General features: G+C 51.4%; 9 protein-coding genes across 9 annotated transcripts; 6 read left to right on the top strand and 3 right to left on the bottom strand.

Moving 5' to 3' along the window:
* Nucleotides 1-913: 913 nt before the first annotated feature.
* On the bottom strand, nt 914-1,648 carry COCCADRAFT_32478 (uncharacterized protein; the record flags this gene model as incomplete). Its single annotated transcript, XM_007709020.1, has 3 exons — nt 914-1,227; nt 1,259-1,464; nt 1,557-1,648. 3 exons carry the CDS (start codon nt 1,646-1,648, stop codon nt 914-916), a joined length of 612 nt encoding a protein of 203 aa, XP_007707210.1.
* A 476-nt stretch (nt 1,649-2,124) lies between these two features.
* COCCADRAFT_22142 (uncharacterized protein) lies at nt 2,125-5,364 on the top strand (the record flags this gene model as incomplete). Its single annotated transcript, XM_007708976.1, has 1 exon — nt 2,125-5,364. The coding sequence occupies one exon, from the start codon at nt 2,125-2,127 to the stop codon at nt 5,362-5,364; it is 3,240 nt and encodes a 1,079-aa protein (XP_007707166.1).
* A 920-nt stretch (nt 5,365-6,284) lies between these two features.
* COCCADRAFT_63989 (uncharacterized protein) lies at nt 6,285-6,659 on the top strand (the record flags this gene model as incomplete). Its single annotated transcript, XM_007709076.1, has 1 exon — nt 6,285-6,659. A coding segment is annotated over one exon (375 nt), but the record flags the coding sequence as incomplete, so codon positions are not given.
* An 878-nt stretch (nt 6,660-7,537) lies between these two features.
* Nucleotides 7,538-9,445, top strand: COCCADRAFT_82779 (uncharacterized protein; the record flags this gene model as incomplete). Its single annotated transcript, XM_007709075.1, has 4 exons — nt 7,538-7,828; nt 7,880-8,171; nt 8,532-8,935; nt 8,993-9,445. 4 exons carry the CDS (start codon nt 7,538-7,540, stop codon nt 9,443-9,445), a joined length of 1,440 nt encoding a protein of 479 aa, XP_007707265.1.
* A 1,654-nt stretch (nt 9,446-11,099) lies between these two features.
* COCCADRAFT_82842 (uncharacterized protein) lies at nt 11,100-12,191 on the top strand (the record flags this gene model as incomplete). Its single annotated transcript, XM_007709074.1, has 3 exons — nt 11,100-11,248; nt 11,312-11,786; nt 11,838-12,191. The coding sequence occupies 3 exons, from the start codon at nt 11,100-11,102 to the stop codon at nt 12,189-12,191; spliced, it is 978 nt and encodes a 325-aa protein (XP_007707264.1).
* Nucleotides 12,192-13,287: 1,096 nt separating this feature from the next.
* Nucleotides 13,288-14,904, top strand: COCCADRAFT_82947 (uncharacterized protein; the record flags this gene model as incomplete). The annotated part of the gene is made up of 1 exon (XM_007709073.1): nt 13,288-14,904. One exon carries the CDS (start codon nt 13,288-13,290, stop codon nt 14,902-14,904), a length of 1,617 nt encoding a protein of 538 aa, XP_007707263.1.
* A 686-nt stretch (nt 14,905-15,590) lies between these two features.
* COCCADRAFT_32473 (uncharacterized protein) lies at nt 15,591-17,511 on the top strand (the record flags this gene model as incomplete). The annotated part of the gene is made up of 2 exons (XM_007709019.1): nt 15,591-15,664; nt 15,879-17,511. The coding sequence occupies 2 exons, from the start codon at nt 15,591-15,593 to the stop codon at nt 17,509-17,511; spliced, it is 1,707 nt and encodes a 568-aa protein (XP_007707209.1).
* A 255-nt stretch (nt 17,512-17,766) lies between these two features.
* COCCADRAFT_32472 (uncharacterized protein) lies at nt 17,767-18,996 on the bottom strand (the record flags this gene model as incomplete). The annotated part of the gene is made up of 1 exon (XM_007709018.1): nt 17,767-18,996. One exon carries the CDS (start codon nt 18,994-18,996, stop codon nt 17,767-17,769), a length of 1,230 nt encoding a protein of 409 aa, XP_007707208.1.
* Nucleotides 18,997-19,611: 615 nt separating this feature from the next.
* COCCADRAFT_823 (uncharacterized protein) lies at nt 19,612-20,902 on the bottom strand (the record flags this gene model as incomplete). The annotated part of the gene is made up of 2 exons (XM_007708963.1): nt 19,612-20,722; nt 20,772-20,902. The coding sequence occupies 2 exons, from the start codon at nt 20,900-20,902 to the stop codon at nt 19,612-19,614; spliced, it is 1,242 nt and encodes a 413-aa protein (XP_007707153.1).
* Nucleotides 20,903-21,076: the final 174 nt, after the last annotated feature.

Raw genomic sequence — 21,076 nt, 5'->3', positions numbered from 1 at the left:
TTATCCTTTCGCCTCTGGTTTTCCCCAACGTCAGAGTGGGGTCGCAGATGCAATCCATACTACTGCTTATCTACTACGTACGTATGTACACGGGGTCTTTCCCAGTTGACCCCACACGGTGCAAAGAAAAAAAATTAACGGGTTACACAAACTAAGCCGGTTTTCCCCTCTTACCCCTCTTCATCCTTTTAAGACCAGGGGGGAAGGATAGATAAGGACTAAGCTGCTTGTTTCTATAGGAAGCCAAGATTAAGGTAAGAAAAAGGGCGATGGCCGTGTAAGTGTTTGCACGTGGCCAACGTGGAAGGTGCCAAGCATCGGACCGTTGGGTGGATAGACATGCACATGTGCGAAGAGGGGGGGAAAAGAAATCAATGTATGTGGGTTTTTTGCCATGTGCATGCGTTGGCAAAAGGTTAAAATGACTGATGGTCTGTCGAATCGGAAAATAAGGCAAGGGCGTTGCGGGGGAAAAAGGTGAGATTGGGTTCTGTGTGGCTGCGTGCTCACGTGGCCTTTATTGAGGTTCTTTGGGCTTTTGGCTGAGAATGGGAGGGGGGATGTGGTAGTGGTGGTGGTGGGCGGCGGGGGATGGACGGGCTGGTGGCACTGGGGTTGGGGTTGGGCATAGTGGCGGGCCCAGGGCTAGTGTGTAAGCCCCGCAGGAAAAAACGAGGGCGCAAGGCAGGGCAGGGCGAAACCGGTGTGTGGGCGCATCATGGGGTCCCGCCCGTTTTCTTTGGACGGACTGACTGTTGCAGCAAAAGCGACCGAGTCGTGGTCTGATTTTCGTCTTCGGGAGGGTGGGAAGGTAGACGGGCCTATCCGGTGATGCTAGAATCATACAGCTTCTGTGCGGGTTTAGAGTTCAGCATGTCTGTGTCAGGCGAGGTGAAACGGGGCTTGATGACGTTCAAGGGAAACATGGGGCGTCGGATGTGACGTGCAAAGGGGATCGACTGTGCGTGTGTGTGTGTGTGCATGACAGGAGGATGCAGATGCATGGAGGTGAAAGAGTAAAGGTGTCAAGAGGGTAGAGTAATCTATGCAGTACGCACGTATCGAGCATGTAGTAGGATGTCAGTACAAGTAGGATGCTCCGTAAGTACATAGTACTATCTGCTGCAGAGCGACCGACCGAGTAATGGGATTGCCTAAAAGCGATTGCCAATGATCGTCTGGTGCATGCGCCTAGGCAGGGGGCGGGAGGCGAGTGGCAGGCGTGTGCTTGGGGAGTGGGAGAGGTTTGCAGCTGGACTTGACTTGGACTTGGGGTGCTTGGTGATGGCTGAGTAATCAGGCCCTGGCGAGAGGCAAGCCCATGTGGGAAAGCCAGCCCACAGCATCGCCGTCGCTTGTATCCATCCCAACCCAAACCTGCCGCCGCGCCATTCTAATCGACCAGAAGCAGACTGATGGCGCTTCCATGTCAGCCTCAACAGGCAAGGGAGCGGGCTGGCCAAGCTGTGCGGATCTCGACGGGAGCCCGCGGCGCCATGGGACCGAACGCAGCGACCACTGTGTACCTAGTAATGGTACAGTACACATGCCAGTACGGCCCAGCGTCAGACAAGCCTGCACCAAGCACCAAGCCACCCTTTTCGCTGCTAACCACGCTGGCCTTGCCCATTACATTGCTCCCCGTCATCGTGCACCTCCCCCGAGCACCCTCAGCCAACCCTCTCTGCTCGCGCCCCCAAGCCGCCTGTGTTGGCTGTGATTTTGGCCTGGTAAACATCTGCGTCGCGGTGCTGACGTTCATTTCTCGTCCCCACATACACAGCCTGCGCTTTGATATACCAGCCTAGCGCCCCACTGCCTTTTGGCTCCAAAGCGCCGTGACTATCCTGTGGAGAAGTCGGAGCCTCCCCATTTGCTTCCAACATCTCTCTCCGTCCGGTGCTCCGAGCCCCAAAGCACAGTACACAGCACGCACACACTCGCATAACCCGTTTGGAACACCTCGCCGCTTCGCATCTCTGCCATGCTTCTCTGCCCTGCAACCACCACGCTCACATGACTTGCTCGGTTCAAGTTTGGAACACTAATGTGACATTGCCTCGGCATTGCCTTGCGACATAGCCATCCAGGTAGACACGGGCGCAACCGTTCGTCGAGACAGTCATGACCGACTCGAGTGCCACCGCAACCTCGATAGCCGCCCCTTCGCACCCACCCTACGACACCGACGACTCCCTCATGTTGACTGACTATGGCCTGTCTGATTACCGAGCCTCTCCAAACAACGCCGGCACCAGTCCTGCAAACATGATGGCCTCTCTTGCCGACTATGACATGGCCTTCGCACAGGGCCAGTCATATGCCTCCAATTTTGACGGTCTGCAGCCAAAGATCGAGCCCGGCTACACCGACCACAGAGGTAGCGTTGGCAACATGAGCGACGCGGGTATGAGCGGTGCCGGCAGCAGCGTTCACCCAACCAGAATGAGCATCGGCGGAAGCCCGGCTCACGACGGGAACCATACGAGCCCGGAGAGCGCTCAGGCTATGAACATGTTTGCCATGGGAGATGTTTTGAAAGACGCCTCAGCCAACAGCATCAATGGCACAGACCATTCGACTACGTCGAGACGGAGTAAAGATGATGTCCAGGACCCGCCACTGTGGAGTGAAATGAAGACAAAGGCAGGCAAGGAAAGAAAGAGGCTGCCGCTGGCTTGCATTGCCTGCCGGAGAAAGAAGATTCGCTGCTCTGGCGAAAAGCCGGCATGCAAGCACTGTCTGCGCAGCAGGATACCATGCGTGTACAAGGTCACGACGCGAAAAGCTGCGCCGAGAACCGACTATATGGCCATGCTGGACAAGAGGTTGAAGCGCATGGAAGACCGTGTCATTAAACTCATACCAAAAGAAAGCCTGCCTTCAGTCGCCAATGTAGGCAGATCCGTCGTTAAGCCCGCTATCCCCGGCGCCCCACCCAAAACACCCACCACAAAGAAACGTGCCGCAGAAGAGGCCTTTGGCAATGAGCTCGATGAGTGGTCAAAAGCAAGAGGCGCAGACCCAAACACTGCCAACTCAACTACCCAAACTAATGAATCAGATGAGAGCAAGCTCCTCACAGAAGGTGCCGACAGCTTGCCATCAAAAGAGATGCAAGAGCACTTGGCAGAGGTCTACTTTGACTATGTCTACGGCCAAAGCTATCCCCTTCTTCACAAGCCCAGCTTCATGAGGAAGCTGGCAACAGGCAAAGTTCCGCCTGTACTAATTCTGGCCCTGTGTGCCATTTCAGCACGCTTCTCAAACCATCCCCAATTACGGACAGAACCGTGTTTTCTGCGAGGTGACAACTGGGCAGTACGAGCGCGTGAAATTGCGCTAAAACGATACGATGCGCCTAACATCACAATTCTCATAGTCTACTTGTTGCTTGGATTGCATGAATTTGGTACATGTCAGGGTGGTCGGAGTTGGATGTTTGGCGGCATGGCGCAAAGAATGGCATACGCACTGCAATTACACAAGGAAAATGAATACGACCCGCTGGTCAGCGAACCCGACAGGAAACCCCTGAGCGCCACTGACAGAGAAATACGGCGGCGGACAATGTGGTCTTGCTTCTTGATGGATCGTTTCAACTCTTCTGGTTCCGACCGACCACTTTTCGTGCACGAGCAATACATTGAAGTGCAATTACCAGTCAAGGAGCACCTTTACACACACGAGATACATGCGCCGACGGAGAATCTCGAGGGCAATGTGCCAAATCCCGTTCCACCTGACAGCGGTCAGCTTTCGAATCCCCGCGACAACATGGGTGTCTCTGCATATACCATTCGACTGGTCTGCACATGGGGAAAACTGATCAAGTATATGAACTTGGGTGGCAAAGAACGCGAATCCGAGACTATGTGGTCTCCAGGGTCCACGTTCCATGCTATTAAAAAGGAAGCCAAGGATTTCAAGGCTGCATTGCCTGAGATGCTCGTGTACACCCCCGAAAACCTCAAGAGCCACGCCATTGGAAAGACTGCCAACTCTTTCCTCTACCTTCACATATTATGGCAGCAAATCATGCTTTTCATGCATCGTTTTGCATTGCCTTCGACCGCAGGAAGTAGACCCCCAAAGGATATGCCACACGACTTTTTGACAGAATCCGCCCGCGCTGCACTCGACGCTGCGAACCAAATATCAATCCTCATCAATGAAGCTATGGATCACAATGTTGTCGCCCCATTTGCAGGATACTCGGCCTTCTTTTCTTCCACCGTCCATGTCCATGGAGTCTTCTCGAAAAACCCAAAGCTGGAAGCACAATCGAAAAAATACCTCGCGTACAACGTCAAGTATCTGACAAAGATGAAGAAGTACTGGGGCATGTTTCACTACATTGCAGAAAATCTCAAAGAGTTGTACCGACAACATGCTGATGCGCAGCTCAAGGGACCCGATACTAGGGGTGAAAACAAGGGTAGAATCTTCCAATATGGGGATTGGTTCGACAGATATCCCCATGGAGTTTCAAAGACGGATTACGAAGATGCGGCCGAGTCGAACCAGTCCGAACCAGGCACCGATGCGGTTCTGGGTCATAGGAGCGACCTCCAGAGTGTGGAGGAATTCTTCGCCTCGTTATCCCCGCCGTCAAAGACAGAGCACCACCGCAAGCAAGCGCGGAAAAATAGAACAAAGTCAATGTCGAAGCCCGAACCGCGGTACCAGCAGCACAACGGTCACTCTCAGCAAAATTCTGCTGCGCACATGCAAGCACAGCAGCACCTGGAACCAGTCAACATGTTCACCCAAGACGATATCCGAGGAGCCATGGCCGCCGGATACGAATCCGTAAACCTTTACGTGCAACAACAACAGCAACAATCTTCATCCCAGCAATTCCTCGCCGACTTTACATCGCACCACCAACCCCAGCACTCCTCCCTCCCCCTCCTCAACACCTCACCCACAATGATCCACCCGTCCCACGCCCACCAAATGGACTCTTCAGCCCACACCGCCAACCTCTCTCCTTTCCCCGACCTAGCCACCGACTTCCACAACGCCTACTGGAACCTCGACGCCCTCGGCCTTGGCCCCACAAGCAACTTCTTCGATCCCATGAGCAGCTACTTTGTCCCCTTTAACGTGGATCCTCCGCCCCAGCAGAATCTAAGTGACGATGCTGTGTTTGCGGGCCAGGGACCCGAAGCCTATGGTTTTGCGCTGGGAGCTGGTACGCCGGTGGATTTGGATCTCATGCATGGGGTTGGGGTTGGGGTTGGAGCTACTGGTGGTGGTGGGGGGATGGCAAGGCATCGGAGTAGTGTTAGTGGTGCTGCTGCTGTTGTTTCGAGACCGGGTATGGGTGGAAGACGAGGTACGGGATCTGGTCTTGAATGAATATAGCCATTCTTCTCCTTTTTTTTACTGTATCTGTTACCATTTTTTTTTTGTATTTTTTTGCATATTCAGCCTGGAACGAACACGATGATCTTGGCGAAAAAAATCTTTTTGTACACTTCGACTTTTGAGGTTGGGGGTTGGTTGGTTGATTTAGATACCAGGGAAGAAGAGTATTGGGGTTGGGTGTTTTAATGGGGCTGTCTGAGCATATTGGTGGATTCAGGGATTAATGGGGAACGGTTACTTAGAGAGTTCCGCTCTTTTTTATACTTCTGAATGGAAAAGTGATAGTTAAGCCTTCAGCAGTGTAAATGATTTCTCTGGGTGTTTTATGGGTCATGCGTGGTGAATGGTTAGATCTAGCGCCTTGGCGTGGGAAATGGTTATGTAGCATCGACTCCAGCTCCTTACCACACAACCAACTTTTCCTATTACTCACTGTTTTGTTGCTCTTGCGACTTTCATTATTGACTCATGCTTTAGATGACATTGCCGTCATCCTCGGGACTACCATGTCGTGTCACCAAGGCTGTGCCAGTCAGTTCCCGAAATCAACAGCAAGGCTGCGGATTGACAAGGCTGAGAATGCCTTGTATTTATCAGTGGAGTCACTGAAGCCGCCGTGGCGCCCGGCTCGAACGACTATTGGCGAGAAATTAGCCTGCGACGTGTCGGCTAGGTAGCAACAGCTAGAAGTATAAACATGCGCCTGATTCTCGGTTTTCTTGACGCATCTTGCAATCATCATGAGCTTCAACTCATTCAGGGAGGACTGCCAAGCAGTACTATTGCTTTTGTCTAACTTGTTATACCACATCCTCTACAACGATGCAAAGTCCAGAGCACGTTCTCGTTGGAATCTTTACGGAGCATATGAAACACATGTTCTCCCTCCCAATTACCATTCGTTAAAAGCAAATGAGATTCGAATCTTGGCTCTCCTTCCATCTACAGACAGAACTGCGCGACTACAGGGACGATTCGAAACTTACAACCTCGATAATGACAACGAGGCCAGTAGCAAGGCTGACCAAAATGGGTACGAGGCAGTGTTTTACAACAGAACTACTCCTCGTACTATGGGGTCCATCGTCATAGAGTCTAAAATCGTCTTCATCCCTTTGGATCTGCAACGTGCACTTTTCTGGCTGCGCTATACGCATGAAGAGAGGCGGCTGTGGGCGGATGCTATTTGCATCAATGATTCTGACCCTCTAGAAGAATTTATACAGATCTCGTTATTCTCCCAGATCTACAAACGCGCTACGAAGGCCATTGCATGGATAGGTGAAGTGAAGGAAGCAGAAGAGGAGGCTTACCGGCCATTTCTAGAAGCCCTCCAGCATCCCGGCTCTTTCCTCTTGTTCCTACGTAGCGGCGGTCTCGCTCATATATCGGGATTCAAAGTTTTAATCGAACCCTTCAGACGTTGGAAACTGATAAGGAACAAAAGGGCTAGTTTGTGCAGGGAATTGATGTTGGCGGGAAAGATCTCGTTCAAGTTGGAACGATATGACATACCAGGCCGTTTTCTGGATTCGTTAATGTGGAACTACAACGAGGTGATGAAGTTACAGAGATCGGAACGGAGTACTTCAACACTATTTACGCCTGATACAAGTGGTGCTCTCAGAGTAAAGGCTCTTTTAATCGACTACATTGAAGATGTTGGTGATATCGATGAAGAAGAGCAATACGATAACGGGCCATTCCCAAAGCCTTGGGTCACTCTGGGTGCTATTGAAGAGCTTTTGACAATGCTCCGTCGCAGTGACAAAGGTTTGGTTTCTCGGAAGACTTTGAAGAATCTCTCCAGCCTTTTAGACAGGGCCTATTCTCAATCTGAACAGGACCCAAACCCATCTTATCGATTGGAGGCTTACAATACATATGGCACTCTTATCAGACAAGTAAAAAAGGCCACGCGCGGTCACCGGCTGATCAAAACAGCTCATCTATCGAGGTTGGGTCTGGCTTCGCCTAGTGTGCAGAAAAAGGACGGTGAGTGAATGACTCAATTTTCCCCGAAGCCTTTTAACCATCTGATGACGACAAAGCAATCTTCTTTGTACCCGAACACTCGGCACTATTAATTCTCCGGGCGTTTCATCAGTTGTCTACTCAGCCTTTGGACGCACAGCAATACTATACCCTTACCGGCGCATGTTATATGGGCGATACCAAGTATTGGAGCAAGGAGCACCCCCATTTGGCAAACGCACCTCTGAGGATGGTATACTTGATGCCAGCAACGCAAGAAAAAGAGGTACAGTGGAACGACAAGAGTAGTGCGAAACCAAATCATTTCGTTATCCCGAACCGAGTGGATCTTGTACGCAGCAACTTTGGGAAAGATATCATTCAGAGAAAGACGAAGCCGGACATCCAGGTTGGGAACAAGACTGAAAAGCCGCACGCTGCAGCTATGGTAGACAAGCTCTACCGATTATCTTGGACATGTGTGAGTAATTTCACAGACGATTTGTTCGCGCGATCTTCTAACTTGGGAAAGACGTGCGGGTACAGGGGACTTGATCATTACACTGAGCATCGGCCTGGTGCAGTACGTGAACTCTTGGAAACGCTTCAAGAGCATGGTATAAAAGCTTCCATGGAAGCTTGTGATTCATCCCAGTCCAGCCGATCTGCAGCAAGAGCTGTGCTTGAGCGACTTGGAATGACAGTTGCAAACATTTACACTTGGATTCGATTCTGCATTCTTGCGTGGTTGGGCATCGAAAAATGGACATCTCCACCGCTATCAACTATGCATCCTCGAATTTCCGACTTGGTAAACGATAGAAGTGTCTCTTCCAAAATGACCAAGAGAATTGGAATAGTTATTGCAAAGATTGGCGTTTGCCTTCTAACCATTATTGTTTTGAGGTGGCGTGTCAAAGAAGTGGTATCTCGATCACTGCGGATAGTTTCTAAACTGTCAGACGCGGTACACGATGAAAGTCTCTCTTCCGAAAGGGCTATTATAGCTGTTTTTGACTTCATTGGAAACATTTGCCTTCTAACCCTCAGCATCGGCACAGAAGCGCTCTTGGTTTACGTATCCTTATTTCCATCGCAACGGGAAATATGTCTTCGACAGTCAGTCGTGGAAGACCTTAGAATCACCTTTTCTAAAGCGGCTAAGGGAACTTTTCATTCTAAAGTGGCTAATGGAAGTCCTCCTAAAGCGACTAGTGGGCCAACAAATGGGAATTTGCCATCACAATCGAGTGTAAATATTGATCCCAGTAATTCCAACCGACCACTTCAAACTTTGACGGGTCTCTCCAGGGCTTCTCAAACTACACCAGGACGACAGAACTGGCGCTCCACGTCTTCAACAACTAGCACTCAAGTCAACAGCACCAACATCAACATACCAGAAGATTTTATCCTCTTATGCATGAAGGTCAAGAGATTCTTAACGAACCGTTACGACCTCCAGATTTCAACAATCACTCGAGATCGCGAGCTCTTCGAAGCGTTACGCCGTGAATACCACTCAAAGTTCCGATGGGTCTACCGCCAGTTCAGCTTCCAGACCGTACAACGAATGAGCTTTGTCAAGGTAGGATTCCCAATGCAAGAAAACATGTGCCGTTTCAAGCTCACAGGTTCTACCTAGTTTACTCTACACGCTCGCAAAGAAGTCGACGGCCTCGTCTATGATATGCCACCGGAGGCGGTCAAGCACTACACATGCGATCCTCACAAACCAGATCGTACGCCAGCATTGGGTAGTGACTTTCTCATGCATCGCTTCAGCTCGCCTAAGGATTGCTTCCAAGACAATATTTGTCTTAGGCAGTTCCCAAAACGTATCGGGGAGCGCCCAACCCCGGGCGTAGATCCCGACCTCTACACGGGGTGGGGTGTGCATCTCGAACAAGACATGGATCTACAGCGCATCTGTCTCGTTCTGTTTTTCGGCATTGCATCTGCAGGCACATTTGGGCTCGTATGGGGCATATGCAAGAAAAGCCTGCAAGACGGTTTCTCCATTGCGAGTTTCATACTCGGAAGCGAAGCCATCGCTGTCGCTACACTTCAACTATTTCTTTCTTTCGGCGCCATATGAAGAACTAAAGTCCCAAGGAACCCAAGTTACACATGCCTCATTGGCAGGTGCAAGCAACAGTATGAGAAATACCTATCCGAAGCGCCAGCACATAAGCAAGTGCATGAAGATGTCAAAATCGCCAAAAACCCCACTGGCCCTATACATCGCCCTCATAAGACCAAACTCCAAACTTCCACGTTTGACACATTCAAAGTCGATTTCAAAAAAATATCGCGTCTCCTTCCCCATTTCGTCCTTATCCCCCGAACCCAAACTAAGCCACACATACTCCACTTCGATCTCGCCTCTCTACCATGACTAAACACCAAACACCCGCCACCGTCACATCTCTACCATACGTTTTCGGGTCACAGTGGGGGCGGCTTTTGGAAGCAAAACCCTCAGGAGCGGGCCGGGGACACACTGCATGCATTAAACAGAAAGCGGAGACTAGAGTATTCGAAAATGAGGGTTTGTGAGAAAACCAAGGCACAACAAGTTTGAAGATCGGCCTTGTTCTTGTTTGATGAAACGCTAGCGGCGACACGGGGACTGCGACAACAGGTGTGGAATGGGGGGGTTCTCGTCTCCTTGGTGACAAAACACCTGACAAGGCGGATGCATCTTTTTGAAAAAAAAAGTTTATTTTTAGGGGACTGCGATGATCTGGGTGGGGATTGGTTGAGTGATGTGTTTTGGGAGGTTGTATGTGTGTGGCGTTGGATGTTGGGTGGTTGGTGATGGTCGTGATGATGAAACGGGTTAGGCGCGAGACTGTTAGACTACTAGCTCGATGTGGTGGTGGGTTTTGTAGACTACACGCTGATGGGTTTGACAGCGTAGACAGGTGTACGATATCCTTTTTTTTTCCCGGATTTATCTTTCTGCACCAAGGCAGCAATTTGGCATCGTCAAAGTAGCCTCAAAAAACCCAGCTGTCAACGCCATTATCACAATTTCTACTACTATGAACAAAACAACTCCCCGTCCCCGTTCCACCCTTCTGTCTCCCTGTTTCGCATATCTCAAAACCTCACGCATGGAAAAAACAGCATCCGCACACCTTGGCGCCTGGGATCCTCAGACTACTCCCCCAGGCCCATCTAGCTAATCACCCTACCTCTTTAGCACTCCACCACCGTGATTCACACGCCAAGCCCACGTTTTGGACCTTCTCCGCCGGGAGGAAGGCAGCACAAGCGCAAAGCCTCAGACCAAACACGCCTCACGACACAGGCGCCACAATGCCTGATGCTCTGTTTTGTTGCTCGATAGAGCTTTCGGATGCGTGAGTGGAGACTGAGGTTTTCCCTAGCGAGTTGCAGGGCATGGTATGGCGGTTATGGCACCGAATGCAGAATGCGGTGCGAATGCACTGATCTACACCTACCCTCTCTATGACATATCTTTTGTTCGTGAAAAGGGAAAGGGATTTGTATAAGAAGAGCGTGGGGGAAACGTCGAGGTGAAGAAGTATCCGCAGCACAATCTTGCTTTGTGTACAAGACTACTCTCTACTTTCCTCTTTAGCCTGGTGCTTTCTTATATATATTCCCTTATATCTATATTTCTATCCGAATTATTTGGGATAGAAAATTTCGAGTTGACCATCGCACCCATCCCCTCCTATACCTTTTTTTACATTTGAATATAAAAGAAGAAAACCGCAACAATGTACTTCCCACGCACCCTCCTCCTCGCCCTCACCGCCGCAACCACCATCTCCGCCCACGGCGTCGTCACCGAAGTCAAGGGCGCAAATGGCGTCAGTATGCCTGGTTTGACAATCCAAGATGGAACACCACGGGATTGCTCCTCCAAGTACGTATCCCTCCCCTCTCCCCTTACAACTCAGGCGTGAAAGAAGTCTAACAAAGAAAACAGTGGATGCGGTTCCCAAGCCGACACAGCAATCATCCGCGACCGTGAAATCGCAAGCGGCAAGACGGGTCCCCTGGGTCGCACGCAGGGCAACGGCAACGTAGATGCTGCAGTCATGGTCGGCGCGTTCATGGGATCCGGGGCTGCGCCACCGGCGAACCAGGGCGCGTCGGGTAGTGTAGGTGTTGAAGATGATATCCCGCAGAATGCTGGTGCGCAGAATGCAAATGCGCAGCGGAAGAGGCAGTTTCTCAGCAACCTTTTGGGAGGCCTTGGGGGTGGAAAGGGTGGTGCTGGTGCTGGTGGTGCAGCTGGAGGTGCGGGCGGTGCAACGGGGATTGCGGGGTTGTTTGGGGGTGGTGGTGATAAGGTTAATGGACCGCCTGAGGCGCGGGTTGCTGCTGCTGCTGGAGCGGGAGCGACGGGGGGTCTGCCGACTTGTGCGGATGATGGAACGGTCACTATGACGCTTCGTCAGGTGAGTTTTGCTAGGCCTCAGTTCGATGATGCGGTTTCTAACAGCCTTTAGATCAACCAGGATGGTGCAGGTCCTTTCACGGCAGATGTCGATGGCACGTCTGGTGGCACTGATGAAGCTGCCATGCAGCCTGCCACTGTCACTCAGGACGTCCCTGGTCTAGGTGTCCAGGGCATCTCGCTGGCCACCAACACCGAGTTCGAGATGAAGGTCCAGATGCCTGCCGGTATGACTTGCGATGCAACTGTTGCTGGTGTCAACAATGTCTGCGTCATGCGTGTCCGCAACGGTGCAGCTGCTGGTCCCTTTGGTGGCTCTGTTGCCTTCACACAGAGCACTGCGGCCAAGAAGCGTGCTCTTGCCTACAGGCTCAAGAAGCGTATGGAAGTTGGCCGCCTGCCCTGAAGTCGCTTGGTTCGATGAATGTTGGAGTACGGGCTTGATGCTTGGGACTTCTATATGACACTGACTGGATCAGTGTTAACGACAGTATATGAGAAAAAATGTGTATAGTAGTGTAATAAGTTTTTAAATGTTACAATGTTATGAATATTTCTGTGTTTCTTGTGGCTTCCATCATGTGACGAGAAAGAGTGAACAGAGTACTTCCTATACTCACACATTGTATACTAACGTGGAGCAGTAGCAGTCACGGAACGTAACAATTAGCTCATTAGCCCTTGTCTCGCCAAGACCGGAGTAAATGTGAGGAGGGTATGCACGAGAATCATTCCGTATGCAACTAGGGAAGTATCTCCAGACTTTTTTTTATGTGGCTGACGGCCATGCGATTGAAAACTTAGGGTGTGCTGGTGATATCCAAGTCGACAGGACGGTCGGAGTCTGCTGTGCTTATGCCCGAGTCGTTGCAAACTCTGAAGCTGGAGGAGGTCTAGACACAGAGTCCGCGGAGGGTGTAAATCCTGAATGCGGGACTTCAGCCAGCCTATGACAGCAAAATGATAGTAAAATCCACATTGCAAGCTTCACATGGAGAAGTGGCGCCAAGTCGTAGTGCAACTTGTCTTCCGCTAAACTCTATTCAAACCAAACCTATCGTTTCCGCCCGCCCTCCCCACCACCCCAATCCATCGCCCATACCCACCATGCTCGATAACAGAAGTCGCCATTCTCCACGAGCAAACCGGCATTGCTTTCCTCCCCGCATACTTTTTACTCAATCATTAATTTCAAGATACGACAGTATCGGCGGTAAACAAGCCCACAATCGATCCCTGCAGTACCGCCGTCAGAAAAAAACGAGTGTCTTCCCTCTTATCGCGCAATCAGCCATGAAAATCGCAACATGCAATCCAAGACCCCAGCCGTCTGTCATTCGCCCCCCCAGGCAACTTGCTCGCCAAGTCCAAGACTAGAAAAATAATGCGCTTATATAACCATGCGTTCCTTTGAAAAAGTAAACCATGTACACTCTTGAGCTTTTTTTTTGCTCGTTTAATCAAGAAAACGACTTCGCAACGACCAGCCAGGCTCGTACGTCATGGCCCTCTTCGACTCCAAAGCCGCAGCGGGCCCCGCCTCACCAGCAGCAAGCTACAACAACGACGATGGTGATTTCCAGCGAATGGATCCAAGCGGCGTCAAGCGCGGACTCAAGACGCGCCATTTGAGCATGATGGCTCTGGCTGGAATCATCGGTCCGGGTATCTTGGTTGGAACGGGAGGTGCACTCGCTCAGGGTGGTCCAGCGTCGCTTCTCATCGGATTCGGCATCATTGGTATTATCGCGTTCAGCATTACGCAGTCGCTGGGTGAGATGACGACGCTGTATCCGACGGGCGGGGCGTTTGTCACGCTTTCTGAGCGCTTTGTCGATAAGGCTTTTGGGGTTGCGGTCGGATGGCAGTACTGGCTGGTGTGGGCGTGCGTGCTGGCGAACGAGTACAACGTCATTTCGTCGATTATGGTGTTCTGGGGCCCGCAGGTGCCGCTATGGGGCTACTTTCTCATCTTCTGGTTTGCGTTTTTGGGCTTCCAGATGCTGGGTGTCGAGTCGTTTGGAGAAGCAGAGTTTTGGCTTGCGCTGGTCAAACTTGTTGGGCTGTGCACTTACTTCCTTTTCGCCATCATTTACGCATCGGGAGGACTAATTGGGCAGAAAGAGGCGATTGGATTCCGATACTGGCACGACCCTGGTCCTTGGGTGAATGGATTTCGCGGAGTAGCAACGGTCTTTGTTTTTGCTTCGACGTTTTACGCGGGTGTGGAAGCTGTTGCGGTTGCAGCAACTGAAACCAGAAATCCATCTGTGGCTGTTCCCCTCGCGATTCGACAGGTCATCTGGCGTATTCTTTTTGTCTACATGGGAGTGGCATTCTTCTTTGGTCTCACTTGCCCTTCGAATGCAGATGGACTCGCGAATGGAAGCAGTCGTGCATTGAAGAGTCCCATGACTATTGCACTGCAAAACGCTGGCTGGGAAGGAGGAGTACATCTTATCAACGCCTTCATCTTCGTTACCGTTCTGAGCGCGGCGAACAGCTCGATTTATATCGGATCTCGGACCATACTTTTCATGGCACAACAGAAAATGGCGCCGAAATTCCTTGGAAAGACAAACAGTCGCGGCGTACCAATCTACGCCATCGTTTTCACAAACCTGATCGGAGCCATATCCATGATGAACGTTAGTACGGGCGGTGGAAAGGCATACTCATATATTGTCAACCTGAGCGGCGTTTCCACCTTTCTCGTATGGGGCGCCATTTCCTTTACGCACATTCGCTTCCGAAAAGCCTGGAAAGCTCAAGGCCGGACTCCAGACGATCTACCCTTCAAGTCCTTTCTTTATCCCTGGAATGCCTATTTTGGACTTTTCGCCAACATCTTCCTTACTCTTGTTCAGGGCTGGACCACCTTAAGCCCGTTCAATGCTGGAAACTTTGTCGACGCTTACATTATGATACCAGTATTTGTAATCATCTACGTCGGCTATAAGATCTGGTTCAAGACACGGTTCTGGAGGAGTGAAGAGATTGATTTGGACTCGGGCAGGAGAAAGGATCTTGATGCGAGAGATGTGTATGTACATGGCGAGCCGCACAGCGAGCAAGGGGGTAAAGCGGGATATCTACGAAATCTTTGGCGCAAGCTATGAGCAATGTGTTTGCTATTTTGAGTGTTGGAAAGTGGCGCAGGCGTTTAGATTGATAGCTCTAGGTAGATGGATCTGTGGCTGAGGCCGAATGTCCCACCGCAGTATTCCTAGCCCCGCTCTCGTTCCACTCGTGGAGGCAGCCACTTGTACTACACATTAATTTACATTCATACACCAAACCCGTAATTCCTTTGTAAAAAAATGTCTTACTTTCCAACAGTTAAGTGTAACACACCAACAACTCGTCCCCAAAACCTTAACATACGCACTACTACCTCCCATTCAAGCCGCCGGACGACCCTCGCAAAAAAAAACCCCCCACCCAACCCTAAGTCCAATGCATCGGTAGGATCACATACCCTGTCCGACCACGCATCATCGACCACTCTATTAGGCAGATCTCAAAATAAAACCCCCGGTGTCCAACAACCAATTATAGTGGATGCCTAACGGCCCCCCAGCCACCCCTGCGCCGCAACGCTGCATCATGCAGGTGCGAGCCTCAAAAAGTTGGCCTCGTGTCGAACATTCATAGCAGCGTTTGACGTACGTAGTGCAATACATTACCTTCATCAAAAACCTCTTTTTTCTTTTGCTACATACGTTTGGACCTGCGTTTTCGAGTCGATTTCGTTGTTCTGGTTGAACGACGATCAGCACCTGGTTGGAAGAAAACAGATAGTAGTATGGATCTGGTGGCGGGAAAGCCGCGACAGAGGGCTTGGAAGCCTAAGGCGAGGTCGGGGTGTAAGACGTGCAAGTAAGTTATTGAGATTTTGTATGGAGAGGGAGAAAGAGATGGATGTGGTTGATTTGGTAGTACATTGGGGGTTGCAGCACGATTGCATGACTAAAGGCTCGATATATTCTGTTGAAGGAGCAATTCGTTCTGCTGGATACAGAGATGCACGGGAAATGTTCAAGAGCACTATTTGAATTAGGAATCCGATGAGGCCATGCTAACAGATCCACAGAATACGCCGTGTAAAATGCGACGAAGAAAAACCTCACTGTACCCGCTGCACCTCCACAGGCCGCACCTGCGACGGCTACGATTCAAACTTCCGATCCCCAAAGGCCAACACTTCCTCACCCCCAGAAGCCCAAAATCTATTATCATCATTCTGCTCAGGATCCACCCAACGCACCCTCCGTAATCACTCCCCAATCCCACACCCCCTCGCCCCAGCCCTCCCCCTCTCCACCACCGAAGAAAAATTCAGCTTCTCCTTCTTCACATCCCACGCGATACCCAAACTGCGCGGCTTCCTCGACTCCCCCTTCTGGCAACGCGAAGTGCTCCAAGCTGCGCACAGCGAGCCCGCAATCCAGCACTGCATCATTGCCCTAGGCGCCATGTACCGACGCTTCCACGAAGGCTCGCACTCGCACATCCAGGAGAGCGCAATGGCGGATCAACACTTGCAATTTGCTTTCTTGCAGTCCAACCGGGCTATCAAAGTTCTCTTAGAGAAGGGCGGGACGAGTGATTCGAAGACGTCGGGAAAAGATAAAATGACCTTAATGACATGTGCGATTCTCTTCAGCAGCATGTGCTGTCTTCAAGGCTACCAGAAACACGCCGTGGAGCACTTGCGAAGTGGGATTCGCATGCTGAACGAGATGGATGATGCGGGGGAGGCGGTGACGGAGCACGCTGTGGAGCTGGAATCGCTACGCACGATTTTCGTAGCGCTGGATGCGCAGATACGAGCTATTATGCCATCTGCGCAATCGAGGAGCTGGGTCAAGAAACCGAAAGTAAAGGCTGGGGGTCAAGCGTTGGAGGCGTGCCAGAAGCTTAGTATGGCGAGTTTGCTGGGGGTGCTGAGGCATATGGAGTGTCTACTTAGCCATATCCATGCCTTTAACCAAAAGACTTTTTTGAGGGGAGCGGGGGAGGAAGAGCAGGTTGGGGTGGAGTTGGGGGAGCTGGTGGAGAGGTTTCATGCTGGGGCGAGGGTGATGAAGAAGTTGTGGGGGGAAGCGGAGAAGAAGAGTCGCGAAGAGTTTACGCAGCCGCTGATTGCGCTCGAGCTGATGCAGTGCCAGATGGAGTATTTGCTAAGGCTGCCCCGGGCGGATATCGTGGCCAGATTTCCTTGCTTGGCTGCGTTCCAGCATGCCAAAGAGCCGTTCACGACCCCGTTTGACGAGGCGGCTCTGTTTGCCAATATCTTTGATTTATGTGATCAGCTGTTGGTTGTGCCGGGGGATAGGTCTTCACCGGTTTTTATGACTTCAATGGGGCCAACGGCGGCACTGTGGTTCATAGCCATTCGCGCCCCTGCTTCCTGCCAGGCACTGCGGCGGCGTGCTGTCGGGATGATGCTGAGCCACCCTCGAAGAGAAGGCTTCTGGGATGGCATGGTCGCTGGTTGGATAGCGGACGAGGCTTTGTCGCTTGAGCAGGAACGTACGAGAGCGGAACTGAACATTCCCAGTGACGATGCAGTAGGCGATTTAGAGGTGCCGGAGCATCTGCGCATCATTTCTTTTTGGCTGACATATCCTGACGATGAGGATCGAAAAGTAAGAGTTGGATTCTCGGATGCAGGAGATTTGGTTGTGGGGGTGCCAGGTGCTGTCAAGTGGTTTACCTGGTGATTTCATTTCGCAATTGGAAATGTTTTGTGCATCTGCAAGCTGCACTATCAATAAAATATCCACACGTCACAATACAACATGAAACGCACAGTCTTCTCCCATGCCAAAGGAAACGTCGCTTGTAGATTGCTCAGTAGATCACTAACTTCCAGGTTAAGCACGGCCATAGGCGTACGTTACAATGTATAGTACAAATCATAAACATAACGAGTTGATGGATTCGCTCAAGGGCTAGCATATGCCATAGAATCCTCGTCACGCACCATCTGGAATGCCTGTCAAAAAACCGTCCAAATCAACCACACTCAATGATCCGCTTGCCCTTCTTGCAGTATTGGGGCTGCCTTGTGCTAGATTATCTCCCTTCTTCCAATTGACCCAACTCGTACTCACGATGCGACTCCATGGTTTTGGTCTTGCCGTCAGCTTAAGCCCTGTGCCCAAGTTACACCTCAATACTTTCATATCAATCTTGCCGCCGCAGATGCTGCGCAGAATATGAGTGACGGGGCTGTTGTCGTCACCCCAAACGCAGCTATACGTATTCTCTCCCGGGAAGAGGATATGCGCTGTGAATTTTGTAAGAGACCCAAGGGTTTTGGGCATTATGGTAGATACGAGGTGTGCGAGGGCAGCTGGAGCGTGTGTTGCGGTAGATTTGGAAAATACAGGGAAAGCTGTGTAGATGTATGTGGCGTGGCGCGATTGGCGTGGGAGCGGCGCGCCCATGCGGAGGCGTGGACGAGAGGGGCTTCTGTTTACGCCGTGGCGGGGAGGCCGTCTTGAGGAATTGCTCTGTGTAGCTGTGAAACTCGCCGTAGGTCCCGACACAGGAGTATTGAAAGAAGGTGCTGCAAGGCTGCTTGATGGTGTCAAATGCTCGCCGTCGCCAGTATCTGAAACAGTTGGCTCTTCTTCGAGAAGAGGCGTGTAATAGCCAGAAACGTAGACTCTCCGCGCTTGCTTTAGCAAGTACGGATACTGGTTCTTCAGGACTAGAACTCCATATGGGTATGACACATGGAGTGACATGCCTTCGACGTTCTCTTCGTCATCTTGAAGAACACCATCGTCATCGTACTCAGCTCGCGCATCCAACATATGCTTTCGCCTCCGCATGCAATCACTCAACTCGTCCTTGACCAGACGAGAAGTCAATGACAGTGCCAGTGGTGCTGAGAGCCCCAGATTCTCGTCCGCAATATTGTCCATTTGTCCATCTTCAAGGGCGATGCTTGGAGGCGTCGCGACGGAGAGGAGGGATGCGACGTGGCCGCGTCGTGCTATTGGCGCGAGATGAAGTGGCAAACCTGGAATCTCGGTCTTGCGAGCGCCATCTTGTATCCGAATACCATGGGAATTCGTCGTATATGCGGCGCTGATGGTAATGGCGTATGATTCAGCAAGCAAATAATCGTAAATCTGACATCGTATCTCAGTAGGCAAGGACAAGAAGCCACTGTAAGTGCTGTCTGGCGTGTCCATGGCGTGTACGCAGAGAAGCTCAATGTAGCCTCGTGATTTGTAAATGGTGTATTGTGTTATTGAGATGTTTGGAGAGAAGGGAAGCAAGAGTGGTGATGTAGACGATGTCAAGGCTCAAGCGGGATATGGTAGCGATGTGGTGGGTGCGATAGCTATGCAATGCTAGACGTAGTGTACCGTGGGAACAGCGTGTCAAATCTATGGAAGCAGAGGACCATTCATCTTAAAGCACGTGCGATGAAAAGTGTACCCAAAAGTCGGCATCGAAGTCGACGTTGTCCTGGGCAATGCGGCTTGTGGAGGGACGATCGACTCTTGTCGAATGGGACGTGTGGGGATGCCGGCGGTGAAACAAGCAGGTGGCCTGCGCGGGCGAGTCACGGTGGCGGGCCGGCAGCCTCACGCGACGAGGCGGGTCACCCTCCCAGGCACATGTTCAAAATGTCCAATCATGCATTACCAGCTGGTGTTTACTGACGCCAAGCTGTCAGAGAAGATGACTCTTTGTTAGACAAAAGCAAAAGTCATCTGTCGGCTCATGTGTTGTTCTGCTCGAGTGGTGTTTACATGTGGGCCGTGTCCATTGCCGCAACACAACCCACTACACACACAAGTCTAATCGTCTTCGCTATCTTCTGCCCTTTGTTGCTCAGCCAACTTCTGGGCCTGCTCCCACTGCATGGCAAACTCTCTCAGTTGGCCTTCGCCTCCCCTGCTCGCATCGACTACATCTTTGGGCAACTTGTGAGCACTATACTGCGGAGTCGTGAAACCATAGGCCTCTGGATCGTCTCTCCGTACCAGTCGGAACTCTGGCTGCCACACTTCCTCAACATCATCGTCGTCTGAGACGTCGTCCTCGTCGTCCTCTACGTCGTTGGCCACTGGAACAGATTCGCTCTTGGCTTCTGGCTGGGCTATCTTCAGACGCACAGTCGTCTCCACGGCTGGTGCTGCCTCTGGCACGTCCATGGTGAGCAATTCCATCCACGAAAAGACCAGTGGATCTGTCCGCACAGCCCAGGGATTGAAGTCGACGACCCAAACCTTGTCATGGGGCGGCGGCACGTATACGTCAAAAGTGAAGTTTGGGTCTGGGAAAGTATCGCGCAGTTTAGCGTCGAAGAAGTCCTGGATCAGGTCCCGTAGCTTATCCTGCATGTTGAACAGAAAGTCAAAGTGGTTCAGGTCCCGCTGGCATAGAGCAATCAGCCGTCTGTTGCGCACAAAGCATCGGAACTCAACGCTGGGGTTGAGCGTGATCCACTTTCGCAGCACGAGATGGTATGGAATTGCCGGGTCTGGCGTTGTGGATTGATTGGCTGTGTCGTCAAAAGCATGTGCAAGATCGTGGGTGACAAAATCACTACTTTTGAGGAGCAGGTAGATGTCGTTGGGTGTCCGGCACTCCATGCTGTTGGTTGCTGCTATCCATGTTGCGTCCTTTGGCGCACTCCAGTTGAGCTTGGGAGCGACTTTGCCGCCCAGCTCCTCGATGGTGCGCTCGATTGCCTCGTGGGTGTCGCGCCACTCTGCGCTAGGGTCTATGCTCTCCTCAGCATCATCGTCGTTGTTGTCAGCGCCTGAGAAGATGCCACTGTCGTTGTCTGACCACGAGGGGTCGTCGCTCTCTTCGGGAGGCAGGACGATGCCGTCTGAGCGGAGGTATTCGAGAAACGCGGATGGAAGGGGGATGAGGCGTGCTTTGGGCGTTACGGCACGATATCTATTGAAATTAGAACAAAGAACGTGCTAGATTATGGGATATAACTGACTTTGGGTGCCAACTATGGTACGAGCAGTTCAAGATGTGCTGTTTGGTGACTGGGGGGAAGGGCAACTCGGTATATCCCATCTCCACAGGTCCAGCAGGGACATTGTCGCTGGTTGTATCTTGTGTGCTCATGTTGAATCAAGTGTAGGGGCGAAGTAGGGTCTAGAATAATGGCAAACGGGTGCCAGACAGAGTAATGACTCCATTGCTAAGTGAGTCTTCATAGTCAAGGGAAAGTTTTGGTGGGGCAACTGCCATTCCGTCACTAGGCAAGCTCGGGCCTTTCCTCACCTCCGAGCTCGCCGC

The sequence above is a fragment of the Bipolaris zeicola genome (genome assembly GCF_000523435.1).
Source record: "Bipolaris zeicola 26-R-13 unplaced genomic scaffold scaffold_5, whole genome shotgun sequence".
Lineage (NCBI taxonomy): Eukaryota > Fungi > Ascomycota > Dothideomycetes > Pleosporales > Pleosporaceae > Bipolaris > Bipolaris zeicola.
The sequence above is the reverse complement of the archived record's forward strand: the minus strand, read 5'-3'. Positions and strand labels throughout refer to the sequence as shown.